The 13,170-nt window shown below is 51.2% G+C and overlaps 1 protein-coding gene across 1 annotated transcript in view; it reads right to left on the bottom strand.

Annotated features, from left to right (window-relative positions):
- The window catches only part of LOC107106293 (plasma membrane calcium-transporting ATPase 3-like), a 126,056-nt gene that overhangs the window by 26,557 nt on the left and 86,329 nt on the right, over positions 1 to 13,170 (bottom strand). Inside the window, 5 exon segments of the mRNA XM_015406421.1 lie at positions 811 to 993; positions 8,520 to 8,627; positions 11,532 to 11,743; positions 11,907 to 11,991; positions 11,993 to 12,130. Coding sequence (XP_015261907.1) covers positions 811 to 993; positions 8,520 to 8,627; positions 11,532 to 11,743; positions 11,907 to 11,991; positions 11,993 to 12,130 — 726 coding nt within the window.

The raw sequence follows: 13,170 nt of genomic DNA on the forward strand, positions 1-13,170 counted from the left end.
GCAATCGAAAACAGTCCAGTGGAGCCTGAGCGGTGGGTGTTGCCTCCTGACACACGTCCGGTGATGTCAGGGGGTGTGGCATATGCAAATAAGTTATGCTAATGAGCCCCTGCACCTCTTTTTCTACGAAATGACCCCTGGGCATCATGCCATGGAGTCCTCCCTCCAAAGCAGCCATTTTCTCCAGGGGGACTGATCTTGGTCGCCTGGCGATCAATTGTAATAGAGGGAGATCTCCAGGTGCCACCTGGAGGTTGGCACCCCTGCTCTCAGCACTGCACCCATTAGCTTTTTCGGCCACAAGAGTGGGGAGTGACACTCACAGGAGGGCGTCAGGCAGGCCCGTAGCTACTGACTTCCCATACAGCCCCCAAGCTCTCTGGGCCGCCCGGAGGAATCTCAACTCTCTGGGCCACCTGGAGGACTCCCTTCTCCAAGCGTGGCTTGCGTCCCCGCGTAGGCCAGCAGAGTGTGAACGCTGCAAAAGTGAGGGTTTTTTAAATTTAATTTTAATTTTATTTTTTTATTTTGTGATGTCAGTACCCCCCTGACTTATCTAAAGGCCCCCTGAATCACAAAATCTTGGCTGTGAGCCTGGCATTAGGGGTCTCTCTCTCTCTCTCCCTCCCTCCCCCTGCCGGGCACGAACACTGGGGTGAAACCACCATGTCCTGGGACGGGGTAAGAGATAGATAAGGCATCTACTCCTTGAGTTGCTGCTAAAGCAAAGGAAAGGTTGGGTATGGGGGGGGATAGGAACACTCTTGGGAGGAATCAGACGCTAACAGGCTCTTCCCCTTGGCTTCGTACCTGGGTCTGGATGCGATTAAGGCCCCGGAACCAAAGGATCTGGCCACGGCGCAGCTCCCGCTCGGCGTGGTCAATTTCCTCCTCATCCTCCGCCATCTCTTCGTCGGTGATCTCGTCCTTGCCGGGACCGTGGCCCGCCTCCTTCAAGCACTTGAGATGGCTGGTAGGGATGCTGGCAATGACCTGTAGGAGACAGCAGATTTTTGTTCCGCATCCCCAGAATTTCCCCTCGTAGAATCAGAGTCCGGAGCAGAGGCTGGGAGTAGTATTGCTCTTGCACTGGACCCCAGAGCGAGACTGTTGAACCTTCTAACGCAGGAGGGGAAGAGACAGCCATGGCGTGCAGTAACTGTTCCCTCGCAGGCCCCGTAGCCAGGAATTTTTCCGTTGGGGGGCATTTAAAGTCCTTAGGGTGGCTAACTAAGTCTAAGTTAATTTAATTAACGTAGAACCTCCACAAAACTCTGAAACCTAGCGCTAGGGTTCCATCACAGGCTTTTCATGCAAAGATGGACTGTTTTGGATGCGATCACAACTAAGCAGTGCCCGAATGGAGTTTGGTGCTGTGGGGATGGCCCCAGAGGAAAATGTCCTGTCGGGTCTTATGCCCAAGGACTATCAGTGTCACCACAGTTTCAGGACCCCAAAGTGGACTAGGGATGCCAGCCTCCAGGTGGGGCCTGGGGATCCCCTGGAATCACAGCTCATCTCCAGGCGACAGAGATCAGTTTCCCCTGGAGGAAACGGCTGCTTTGGAGGGAGGACTCTGTGGCCTTGTGCCCCACTGAGGTTCCTGTCCTCCTCAGGCTCCAGCCCCAAATCTCTAGGAATTGCCCAGCCTGGATCCGGCAACCCTATGGCCCTTTATCCCCCGCCAGTGGCCAGAGTGGACCTGGTAACCCTATGAAATCTGGAACTGGGCGCAGAATTTAGAATCCCGAGGAGCTAACAGCATTACAGGTGGATACATCACGGAACTCAGTCCCAACCACTGTTCCCTCTAAGCTGAGTGAGTGTGAGCTAGCTCACAGTTTTTTAGCCTCCGGCTCACCCATTTTCGTCTCAGCTCAGGAAGGAGGGGCTCCAGAGCAAACTAACTTATGCAGTAGCTAGCTGGTAACCCTATGAAATCTGGAACTGGGTGCAGAATTTAGAAACCCGAGGAACTAACAGCAATACAGGTGAATACATCATGTAACTCAGTCCCACCGCTATTTTTTTTAAACTATACAGTTGCTTTGGGAGTGGGGAACATCTCATCAAATCCCCTTATGTGGCTTCTTCCTCACAAGGTTCCAAATATTTAAACTCCTCATGCCCTAAGTGGCTTTTAACTGTCAGAAACGGCACCAGGGTTCAGATACATAGGAAACAATAATTTGTTGGCTTAATCTAGATTTCCACCTGAGGACAGCCATCGCTCCCGCCTCTACCTTGCCTCCCTCCACATCATGCCCACCTTGGCCCAGGAACTGGAGCGGGCAATTCCTCCTTGTGCCCGTCCCCCAGCTGCCTTCAGAACAGTGCAGTGCAATTTTTTTTGCGAGATTCCTTCCTCTTGCGAGAATTCGGCCACTTTTTCTTTTGGTCTGTTGTCAAATCGAACAGAATGGTGGCTGACTTCTCCTGAGAGGAAGGAATGTACCGAAAGTTCTGGAAGGCCTACAGAGTGTGTGCATCCCGCGGCACTCTCTTGAAAGAGGCTTTGTAGAGCCAGGAAGTAAGGAGGTAGCTTCTCCAGCTCCCCAGCAGAGGAGGGAAATGATAAGTAAGGGGGGGGAGAAGAGTAGTTGTGGACAAGATGGGCAGGTGGGCAGGAGGCTGGTGACAGGTGAATGCAACTTTGCTATCCCTCCCCCCACCAAATCCATGATCTCACTGCCTTGGTCTTACAATGGCCATGACAATTTATTTATTTATTTATTGGATATATACCCCACCCTCCCCATCGAAGCAGGCTCAGGGCAGCTTACATAAAAGTGTTCAAACAGTTTAAAACATATAAAATCTAAAGTGCAATACATATATATTTCCTATGCGACAGCAGTCATAATCCCATATTTTCTTAACAGGAGTCAGTTAGTACAGACTTAGATGATACAAGCAATCTCAGGGAGGCTTCAGGTCATCCAGATGTTGTGTGGTCAAGTGCTTGGTGGAAGAGCTCCGTCTTGCAGGCCCTGTGGAATTGAAGTAAACTCCGCAGGGCCCTGGTTTCCTCAGGGAGCTCGTTCCACCAGCGCAGCAGTGCCACAGAAAAGGCTCTAGCCCTGGTAGTGGCCAGTCTGGCCTCTTTAGGGCCAGGGAGCACTAGAAGGTTTTGTGCCCCAGAACGCAGTGCTCTCTGGGGAACATGTGGGGAAAGGCGGTCCCTCAGGTACGCTGGCCCCTGACCATATAGGGCTTTATAGGTAAGCACCAGCACCTTGAAGCAAATTCGGTAAAGGAAATTTCTAGCCCTTAAGACTGAGGTGATTGGTCGGAGAGTGCAGGCGATGCCAAGCAGAAATTCCAGAAGCAGAGGAAGAAGAAGGAGAAGAGATTGGATTTATACCCTTGAAGTCCCAGAGCGGCTTACAATCTCCTTTCCCTTCCTCTCCCCACAACAGACACCCTGTGAGGTAGGTGGGGCTGAGAGAGTTCTGAGAGAACTTGTGACTGACCCAAGGCCACCCAGCAGGCTTCATGTGGAGGAAGAGTAGAGAATCAAACCGAGTTCTCCAGATTAGAATCTGCCACTCTTAACCACTACACCAAACTGGCTCTCACGAGGGGCTGAGGAGGACCTCAGTGGGAAAAGGGGTGGGGGATTCAGGTGCTTTGAAGAGTGTCACAATTCCACAGCACCTGGTACCAAATAGGGATGCCAGCCTCCAGGCAAGGCTGGTCTGGGTCCTGCTAGGTAGGTTTGCCATCTCCAGATCAGGATATTTGGGGAGGGAGGAGTTGAAGTCTGGGGAGAGTGGGGTTTGGGGACGGCAGGGACTTCAGTAGGGTATAATGCCATTCAGTCAGTCCACCTTCCAAAGCAGCCATTTTCTCCAGGGGAATTGATCTCTGTCGTCTGGAGATCCATTGTAATCCCGGGAGACCTTCAGCCACCTCCTAGAGGTTCATGGAAGGGAATAAGTAATACAAAAGATATAAAAGATCAAACGTGCCACCAGTGGGAAAAGGGGTGGGGGATTCAGGTGCTTTGAAGAGTGTCACAATTCCACAGCACCTGGTACCAAATAGGGATGCCAGCCTCCAGGCAAGGCTGGTCTGGGTCCTGCTAGGTAGGTTTGCCATCTCCAGATCAGGATATTTGGGGAGGGAGGAGTTGAAGTCTGGGGAGAGTGGGGTTTGGGGACGGCAGGGACTTCAGTAGGGTATAATGCCATTCAGTCAGTCCACCTTCCAAAGCAGCCATTTTCTCCAGGGGAATTGATCTCTGTCGTCTGGAGATCCATTGTAATCCCGGGAGACCTTCAGCCACCTCCTAGAGGTTCATGGAAGGGAATAAGTAATACAAAAGATATAAAAGATCAAACGTGCCATCGAGTCCCCCAGAGAGCACTGAGGTCAGGGTTGCAAAATCGCCTGACTCTCCCTGCTCCGAAAGATGCCAGATTGGCCATCACCAGAGCGAGGGCCTTCTTAGTGGCGGCCCCACACTGGTGGGATGAGCTCCCGGAAGACATCAGGGCCCTGCAGGACCTTTTACAGTTTCGCTGAGGCCTGCAAGACAGAGATCTTCCACCAGGCCTTCGATTAGGAGCCGCCACTAACGAATGAGCTACCTGAAACGGAACATGTCACGGCACTCATGTTACAACTTTGGATATTGGCCTTCCTATATCGAACCATCTTATAGTAATCACCATCTGCACTTACTAGCAACTTTATGTATAGTGTTGTTTATGTAAATTTTTATTGTATTTTATCGTTTTATTGTATTTTAACTTGTTGTACGCTGCCTTGAGCCAGCTCGCCCTGGCAAGATGGGATATAAATCGGAAGTAATAAATGAACAAACTGTGCATAAGTAATGAAAAATATATTCAACAAGTGGTCATACACACTTGTATGTATTGCCCGCTTGAAACAGAGCCAACAAGATGAAGCTGCCTGGGTGCTGGTAGGCAGTCACTCCCCCGTTGAAAAATGTGGCCCTAGTTAGGCAATTAGAATTGCATGTAAACCGCTCAGAGACCCTTTGGGGTTCCAGCCATATACAAACTGAAATAAATAAATAAATAATGTTGGAGTGACCCGATTGAAAAACCCTGAGGATCCATGCTTTGGAAAAAAATCCAGTTGGAAAGTGCACTGAAAGGGGATTGAAAATAGATTATTTAGCATGTGTGACCGCAGCCAATGGGTATAATAATCCAAACTCACTCAAATAGAGGAGTTTTTCAAAAATACAATCAGAAACTCAAAAGCACACGGTCATAAAATAAGTATTAGTTATCTGTTTATTAAATTATGTATTAGTTGTCTAGGAGTTCGAGGAGACAATAGCAACTGTTTAGCAAGCAATCACTGGCAGTGAATGAGAAAACAATTTTATTTATATTAAGTAAACACTGGCAGTGCCATAGAGTATAATTGGAAGGAATAGTTTGTATACCCTTCCAAAATTGTATGATATTTCTGTTGTAAACATGTTATGTGGGAAATAATAAAATATAATAATTTTTAAAAAGGTACACGGTCCAAATACAAAAACAGTCCTATTAATACACCTTCAGAAACAGTCTGGGTCAAATTCCTCAAAAGTGAAGAGTCCAAATATCGACGTTTATAATTCCTACTTCACCAAATCCTTGTCTCGCTACTTCTGTATTCACACTATATTTATATGTGTTGGATATTTTTTTTTGTTATTTATGCACGGTTCGATCTTTTGTATCTTTTGTATCACTGACCTCCTGGAAGCTGGCAAACCCTGCTTGAGTGTTAAGCCACAACCAGCCACCACCAGTGACCGAGGTAACAAGTGAAAAGTGACGCTAAAGCAAAAGCCTTTGTCTCAAGGGGGTCATGCGTGTTATATAACTGTACCAGATGGGAACGTCACCAAATTCACCAAGCTCCTGCTCTTCACACGTAACAGAGTACACAGGTTGGGTCCAGGGTCCCCAACTCATGTCCTGTGTAACTGTCACGTGCCCTGCAGGTTCTCAGTTCCTGCTAAAGTTGCCATCTCCAGACTGAGTGGGGGGTGGAGGTGGCGCCCGAGGAGAGCAGGGTGTGCGGAGATACAATGCTTCAGTGGGGTACAGTGCCATACGGGCCATTCTCCCAAGTGGCCATTTTCTCCGGGGGAAGTGATCTCTGTCGCTGGGAGACCAGTTGCTATTGTTGGATATTGTAACGCTGCAGGCCAGAAGATCTGGGATGCAAAGGGTTAAGAGAATTCTCTCACTGGGGCACACTTGGCAGTCAGCTCCTCCTCTCGCCAGTTAGACGCTCAGTTAGACGCTGAGCCTCTTTGGCCTTCGCTAGCCTTCTTTTTCACCTTATATGGGATATTCTGCCTCTTCCCTGGGCTTGGAGCTGTAGCAAGTTAACTTTATTTTGAAGTTAACCTGTTCACAACAAGTGAAATGTCCCTACATGAATACGCCATGTAAGATGTGCTTCTATTTGTGTAAGTAAAATTTCTTTCTCTTGTTACCGTTGGAGTCAGATCGTCTTTGTAATTTGTTTGAAAAGCATTTTTCTGTTAACCAGGAAAGGTAGAGGATTGGGGGTACTGTGTAAAGCTTCTGTGCTTCCAAGGCAAATTATCTCTCCTTATATATAATTGTATTTTGGTCGTGAACTCTCCAGAACGGTCAAAATGCTCCCAAATCAGTTGGCTCCCTGATGTGTCACTCAGAAGGACTCCCCATCCACTGGCTGCGTTGCCTGAGTCCCGCCCACAGAAGCGGCGCTGGCCACAAATTCCCTCAGAAGACAGTTCCTTCCCCTCCCCGAAGGGCCTCGCGTTTGCTACCATGCAGCGGCAGTGGTGGTGGTCTGGTTTCCCCACACCTGGCCCTGGCGGGGTCTCCCCAAGGCGGCAGGCGGAAGGCGACCCCGCTTGCTCTGGGGAGACAAACACTTCGAGGGCGCAGCCTGGCCTGGCCTGAGCAGGCCTCGGCAGACCGGCAGAAGCCCGACAGCTGGCAACGTGCGCCCGCAGAGCTCCAGACGGAGAGAAAGAGGCGGTGGCACTCTCATGGATGGAGGAGCACCGGATTACGTGCCAGGTGATGCTGCTCGCCTGTTTGCCGTGGCTCGCTTGGGGAAGGCAGAGCCTGGGTGCAGGTGGTGGCAGCTCTGCAGGCCTGCTGCGGGCAGTGGGATCCTGTGCGATGTCCCCAGGTGCCTCCTGCCTCACCCAGGGGTAAGCGAGCCCAGCTCACTGCGGCGGGCTCCGCCATCGTCCTCCCCATCTCCCTGCAACCCAGGCTAGCTGCATCCCTTGCCCCACAGCAGGAGGGAGGGAGGAGGGAACTAGCCGGCGGGTGGCCTCCCCGGATGGACAGCCGCCCATGGCCCAGTCTAGAGCTCGTTGTATTGTTTTTACAACGAGCTTGGCTGCTAGTATATATACTAGTATATATATATACTAGTATATATACTCCCCTCTTCAACCTACCCCCCACACCCCTTCGTCCTTCCCCCCTCTACCAGCATGATGCTACCTGTTTGTGTATCCTTCCCTTGTCTCCTTGCAACCCTTCCCACCACCTACAGTCCTTTCCGTACTGGGACCAGACTGAGTGGGCAGTGGCAGATTGCGTGGTGGAACGCTAGCGAATGAATGAGTAGCGGGTGCCAGGCCCTGGAAAACGGGCAGCCGCCCCACCTCAGGACACGCTGATGACCCCCCCCCGCCTATGTCAGACATCTTGCTTTTTTTTTTCCGGGGAGGGCGGGGTATAAATCTTAATACATAAATAAATATTGTTTTACTTTACTTTCTGAGGACATCTTGCTTATTTTATGGAACTCATCCTGCTCCTCTTAGGACCAGGAAGAGGGAAAGGATATGTGTGGGCCACTGAAACATCACCTCTGACTACTGTAAATCTTATTCAGCCCCTCCTCTGGCTTCTGAGGTCAGATTTCCTGCTCAAGGCTACCTTCCCAGCCGTAAGGGCTAGAAACTTACTTTGTTGTGGTTTTCTTAAAATAAGGAAGCTAAGACTCTCCGGAACGGGATTCTGTACTCAAATGTTCTGCACAGACTGAATGTGGCCCTGGATATCGCCTGCTTCATTTGGGCTGCCAACCTCCAGGTGGTCGTGGGAGATCTCTGTGCTGTTACAGTTGATCTCTAAGTGGCCGAGATCAGATCCCAATTTGGAAGGTGGACTCTACGGCATCATACCCCATTTCTTTATTTATTACATAATATTTATTAATCGCCTAAAGCCCAAGACTGTGGGGCTCTAGGCGCTATACAAATTTGAGAACCAAACAACAACAACACCTGTATCCAGCAAGACCCTCCCCTCCCCAAGCCCCGCCCTCCTCAGGCTCCACCCACGGACTTGGTTGAGAAATATCCATATTCATGACCCTACTCATATTCATGACCCTATTCATATTTCAGAGGGCCCAGGATTGGTATTGGAAAATAAATTCCTCGGAGGAATTCTGGGGAGCTTGGTCCCCAATTAAGCCCCATGTCGGAGCAGAGGGAAAAGTCAGAAGGAGGGTTTTCTTACCTGTCCCCAGACGAGTTCCCCGACGCCCACAAAGAGACACCAGAGCCATTGTTCTGCATTCAGTGGGGAACAGCTGAATGGCTTCCCCCCAAACTGCACAATGACAATCTGGGTAGAAAGGAAAATAGAGCTGGTGAGAAAAACTAGCAAAGGGGAGGGGGACAAACTTCAATAACAGAGTTAAGAACATAAGAATGGCAGAAGTGGCCTGCTGGATCAGACCAGTCAGGGCCGGCTCACCCTTCAGGAAGGGGTAGTGGTGGAACCAGGAGCCGGCCCAGAGCAAGAGGCTGGCATACCGACATGGTGGGAAATAATAAAGGGCATGCAGTAAGTACAAGAAAAGAGAGACAGATCTCTCAGGACAGGAAGAACACCACTCGCGCGCGCCTCAGCGCCCCTCTGGCCCTGTCCCCGTGAAAAGCCCACATGCAGGCGGCGCGCTGCCCAGAAGAAGCCCTGCTTTCTGCCTTCCTGGCGGTCCGCCTCGTGCGCCCCTCAGCACCCTTCTGGCCCTGCCCCCATCAAAAGCCCCGGCGCGTCGCCCAGAAGAAGCCCTGCTTCGCTGGCCTGCCTCACGCCACTCCTCAGCTGAAGAAGCTGCGGCGGCTGGCAAGCGAGCAGAGGTGGGAATTGGCCAGATCCAACATTGGCTTCTCATGTGTCCTTATGTCTGGGGCAAGAGGTGCTCTGTGTTCTTGGTGCTTGGGGGGGGGAGATCAACAGTGGAAGGGCTTCTAGTGTCCTGGCCCCACTGGTGGACCTCCTGAGGGCACCTGGTATTTCTGGCCACTGTGTGATACAGAGTGTTGAACTGGATGGGCCATTGGCCTGATCCAACATTGGCTTCTCTCCTGTTCTTACGCTTTTAAGAACCACAGCTGCGCCAGCAGCTCTTCTCTGCAAGGGCCAATGGAAGTGGGACTGGAGGAATCACAGCTCGCCCAAGTGGTCCCTCATCTCTTCCCCACAACCGAAACAAATCTCCATCATCTGCAGCTGTATTTGCTCACATCCGTCCCTCTCCCCCTTAACTCTCCCAATGTTCCATCTCACTGTTGTCTCCGTCACTGTCCAGATTTAGGGCTCAGACAGAGGAGATGAAGACCGTCCACTTACACCAAGGGTCCCCAAACTTTTTGAGCCTCCAGGCACATTTGGAATTCTGCCACAGCATGGTGGGCACAGGAACAGGAGGCAGATCCAGCCACAAGTTCAGGATTGTCGCGTCTTACCGTTGTTGCAGTGGGGCAGTCCCGGGCCCTCTCTGGGACATTTTCGGTGTGCATGCTTTGCGCACACACTGCAATGACATCACCCGGAGGTGACGTCATCGCTTCGGGCACTTTGGGGGCGGGGCCACGATCATTCAAGGGGAAAACATGGAGTTTTCCTTCGAATGATAGAGCGTCCCCCCCCCCGCAACGTCCCCGGCACGATGACGTCCCCTCTGTGTGACGTCATCACGCCGGGTGCGTTGCTGCGATCCTGGCACTTTGGGGGTGGGGTTACCCCGGCAGCCGGATCCAGGCCAGCAGGTAAGGGGCCCGTCGAGCGGGCAAACCCCCGCCCCTCCGGGGGACTTGGCAACCCTACACAAAATTACGGCCACAGCTTAACTTCACTAACATAGCGCAGATCCTTGTGCTGTGGTGGCAGCTGCTGCCAAAGAAACACTTTCAAAAAATCTGCACAGCCAATCAAATCTCTAATAGCCAATCAGAAGCCTTGCTGGGCAAGAAACTCTTCCTGGCCCCACCCACTTCCTAAAAACACATGGGCACTGTCAGCTAGCTGCCATTTCTGTGTTGTTTACCCTTCCCTATTCCCGCTTGCTTGCAGCTCAGCAGCTTGCCGTAAACATGCCAGGGAGGCCGTGGGACTATCAGTCTGGCCTTGTGCATTAGGGAGGGCTTGGGGGTCCACATTTGGTGTGCATTTTTCAGCTCGCAGGAAACCCCGCAACTCTCCCGCTCATTATGTAATCTCTCGCCGGGAGTCTTCCCCTGCGCACGCTCAAAGTTCATTTGCTTAGCTAATTGCCTTGCCCAGCTATATGTATTGGGATGTTCCCGGCTTCTAGTTATTCCTAACAATAATCCTGTGGACATGGTACCAGTCTTGTACACTAATAAAGCATAACGCTTCTTAGGGAACATGTGTGAAGAGTTACTTGCTGTGGAACCTGACAGGCACCAGGAAAGGTGTTGGCGGGTGTCATGGTGCCCGTGGGCACCACGTTGGGGACCCCTGCCTTAGACTGTATACTTCTTGGGGCACAGGCCTGTCTGTCTGTCTCTGTCTCTCTCTCTTTTTGCGTATAGTTCTGTAAAGTGCTGGATACATGGCAGGGATGAGCACACACACGCGCACACACTAGCGCTTCATTTTACGCAAAAAGGGACCTTTTCACCATTTACCCCAATGCCAGGGGCAGGCATACCTTTGGGACCGCCTCTCCCCATATCAGCCCTGTAGAGCACTGAGATCTACAAATCAGCAACTTTTGGTAGTCCCTGGCCCCAGGGATGTCCGACTTGCCTCGACTAGGGCCAGGGCTTTTTCGGCCCTGGCCCCCACCCGGTGGAATGAGCTCCTGTGTGAGATCAGGGCCCTGCGGGATTTATTACAATTCTGCAGGGCCTGTAAGATGGAGCTCTTCCACCGGGGGCTTTTAGTTGAGGCAGTGGGCGTCCCTCCCCCTCCTTCTGATCGGCCTCCTGCCAGTGTCCTGAACTCGAACAACCATCTGGGAACTATAGCATTGTTTTTAGCTACTGAGTTATTAACTAGATTCTGCACGGTATTTTACGACTGTATGGTTATTTTATTCGTCATTCTTCTTTTAAATTGGTTTTAACTTCTGTTGTATATTGTTTTAACACTGATGGAACCCGCTTGCAGGGCGGGATACAAGTTTAACAAAATAAAAGAAATCAAATCACTTGGTTTCGACACATTCCCCCTTCCACCTCTCCCCGGGTTCCCACACCTGTTTGCTCCGGCCGGTACCTGTATGACAAAGGTGCCCAGCACGATGCTGCAAAAGATGGGGTTGCCGAAAATGCCATCAAAGACGTTGCGCTCGCCGTGGATTTTGCGGGCGTTGATCTCGTTGAAGAGCTGCATCATGACAAAGGTGTTGAAGATGATGGTGTAGTGCTCCGAGGACGGGGAGTGCAGGGGGGCATTGCGGCCACTGTCGATGTCGAAAAAAACCTCGCCTGCAAATGGGGGGAAGATAGTAAAGCGGCACATCATGGGGCAGATACCGGACTCAGCCAACCAGCCAATCAGCCAACTGTCTCTTCCTCTGTCCCTCCCTCCCTTCCCCCTGATTGGCTCAAACCCGCCCTCCAATCCCAGATCAGCACCATAAGAACCCACCCACAAAGAGGAGGGTGAAGATGATGGTGAGCTGGTACACGGCGTGGCCCAAGATATTCTTCATCATGGTGCGGGAGATGAGGGGAGAGGAGGGGCTTGTTGCGTCCGTACGGCTTGCGCAGAAGCAGGGACTCTGTCGGGGGTTCGGTGGCGAGGGCCAGGGAAGCGAAGGTGTCCATGATCAAGTTCACCCACAGCATCTGCACTGCTTTGAGTGGGGAATCCTGGAAGAGAAGTTGAGAGGAAGAGGCATCATTACAGACGTATGTGCCGTCGAGTCCCCCAGAGAGCACTGAGGTCAGGGTCGCAAAATCGCCTGACTCTCCCCGCTCCGAAAGATGCCAGATTGGCCATCATCAAAGTGAGGGCCTTCTCAGTGGCAGCCCCACACGGGTGGGATGAGCTCCCGGAAGACATCAGAGCCCTGCGGGACCTTTTACAGTTCCGCAGGGCCTGCAAGCTCTTCCACCAGGCCTTCGATTAGGAGCCGCCACTGACGAATGAGCTATCGGAAACATGTCACGACCCCCATGTTACAGCTTTGGATATTGGCCTTCCTACATCGAACCATCTTATAGTAATCGCCATCTGCACTTACTAGCAGCTTTATGTATAGTGTTGTTTATGTAAATTTTTATTGTATGTTATTGTTTTATTGTATTGTAACGTTGCACGCTGCCTTGAGCCAGCTCGCCCTGGCAAGGAGGGATATAAATCGAAAGTAATAAATAAATAAATAAATAGACTTTTGGTGAGCCCAGAAAGGGGCTTTCCAAGCACGTGAGAAGCAGAGGTGGTAGTCCAGTGCCTTCCTCTGCACAGCAACACCAGTCTTGCCTTGGTGGTCTCCCATCCAAATATGGTGACCCTAAAAGGGGGCTTTCCAGGCAAGTGAGAAGCAGAGGTGGTAGTCCAGTGCCTTCCTCTGCACAGCCTTTCTTGGTGGTCTCCCTTCCAAGTAACAACCCTGCATAGCTTCCAATTTATGATGATCTCAGCAAGGGGCTTTGAAGGCAAGAGAGAAGCAGAGGTGGTTTGCCATCGCCTTCCTCTGCAGAGTCTTTCTTGGCGGTCTCCCTTCCAAGTAACAACCCTGCATAGCTTCCAATTTATGATGATCTCAGCAAGGGGCTTTCAAGGTAAGTGAGCAGCAGAGGTGGTTTGCCATGGCCTTCCTCTGCAGAGTCTTTCTTGGTGGTCTCCCTTCCAAGTAACAACCCTGCATAGCTTCCAATTTATGATGATCTCAGCAAGGGGCTTTGAA

Source organism: Gekko japonicus, unplaced genomic scaffold (assembly GCF_001447785.1).
Source record: "Gekko japonicus isolate JY-2015 unplaced genomic scaffold, Gekko_japonicus_V1.1 scaffold3166, whole genome shotgun sequence".
In the NCBI taxonomy this organism is placed as follows: domain Eukaryota; kingdom Metazoa; phylum Chordata; class Lepidosauria; order Squamata; family Gekkonidae; genus Gekko; species Gekko japonicus.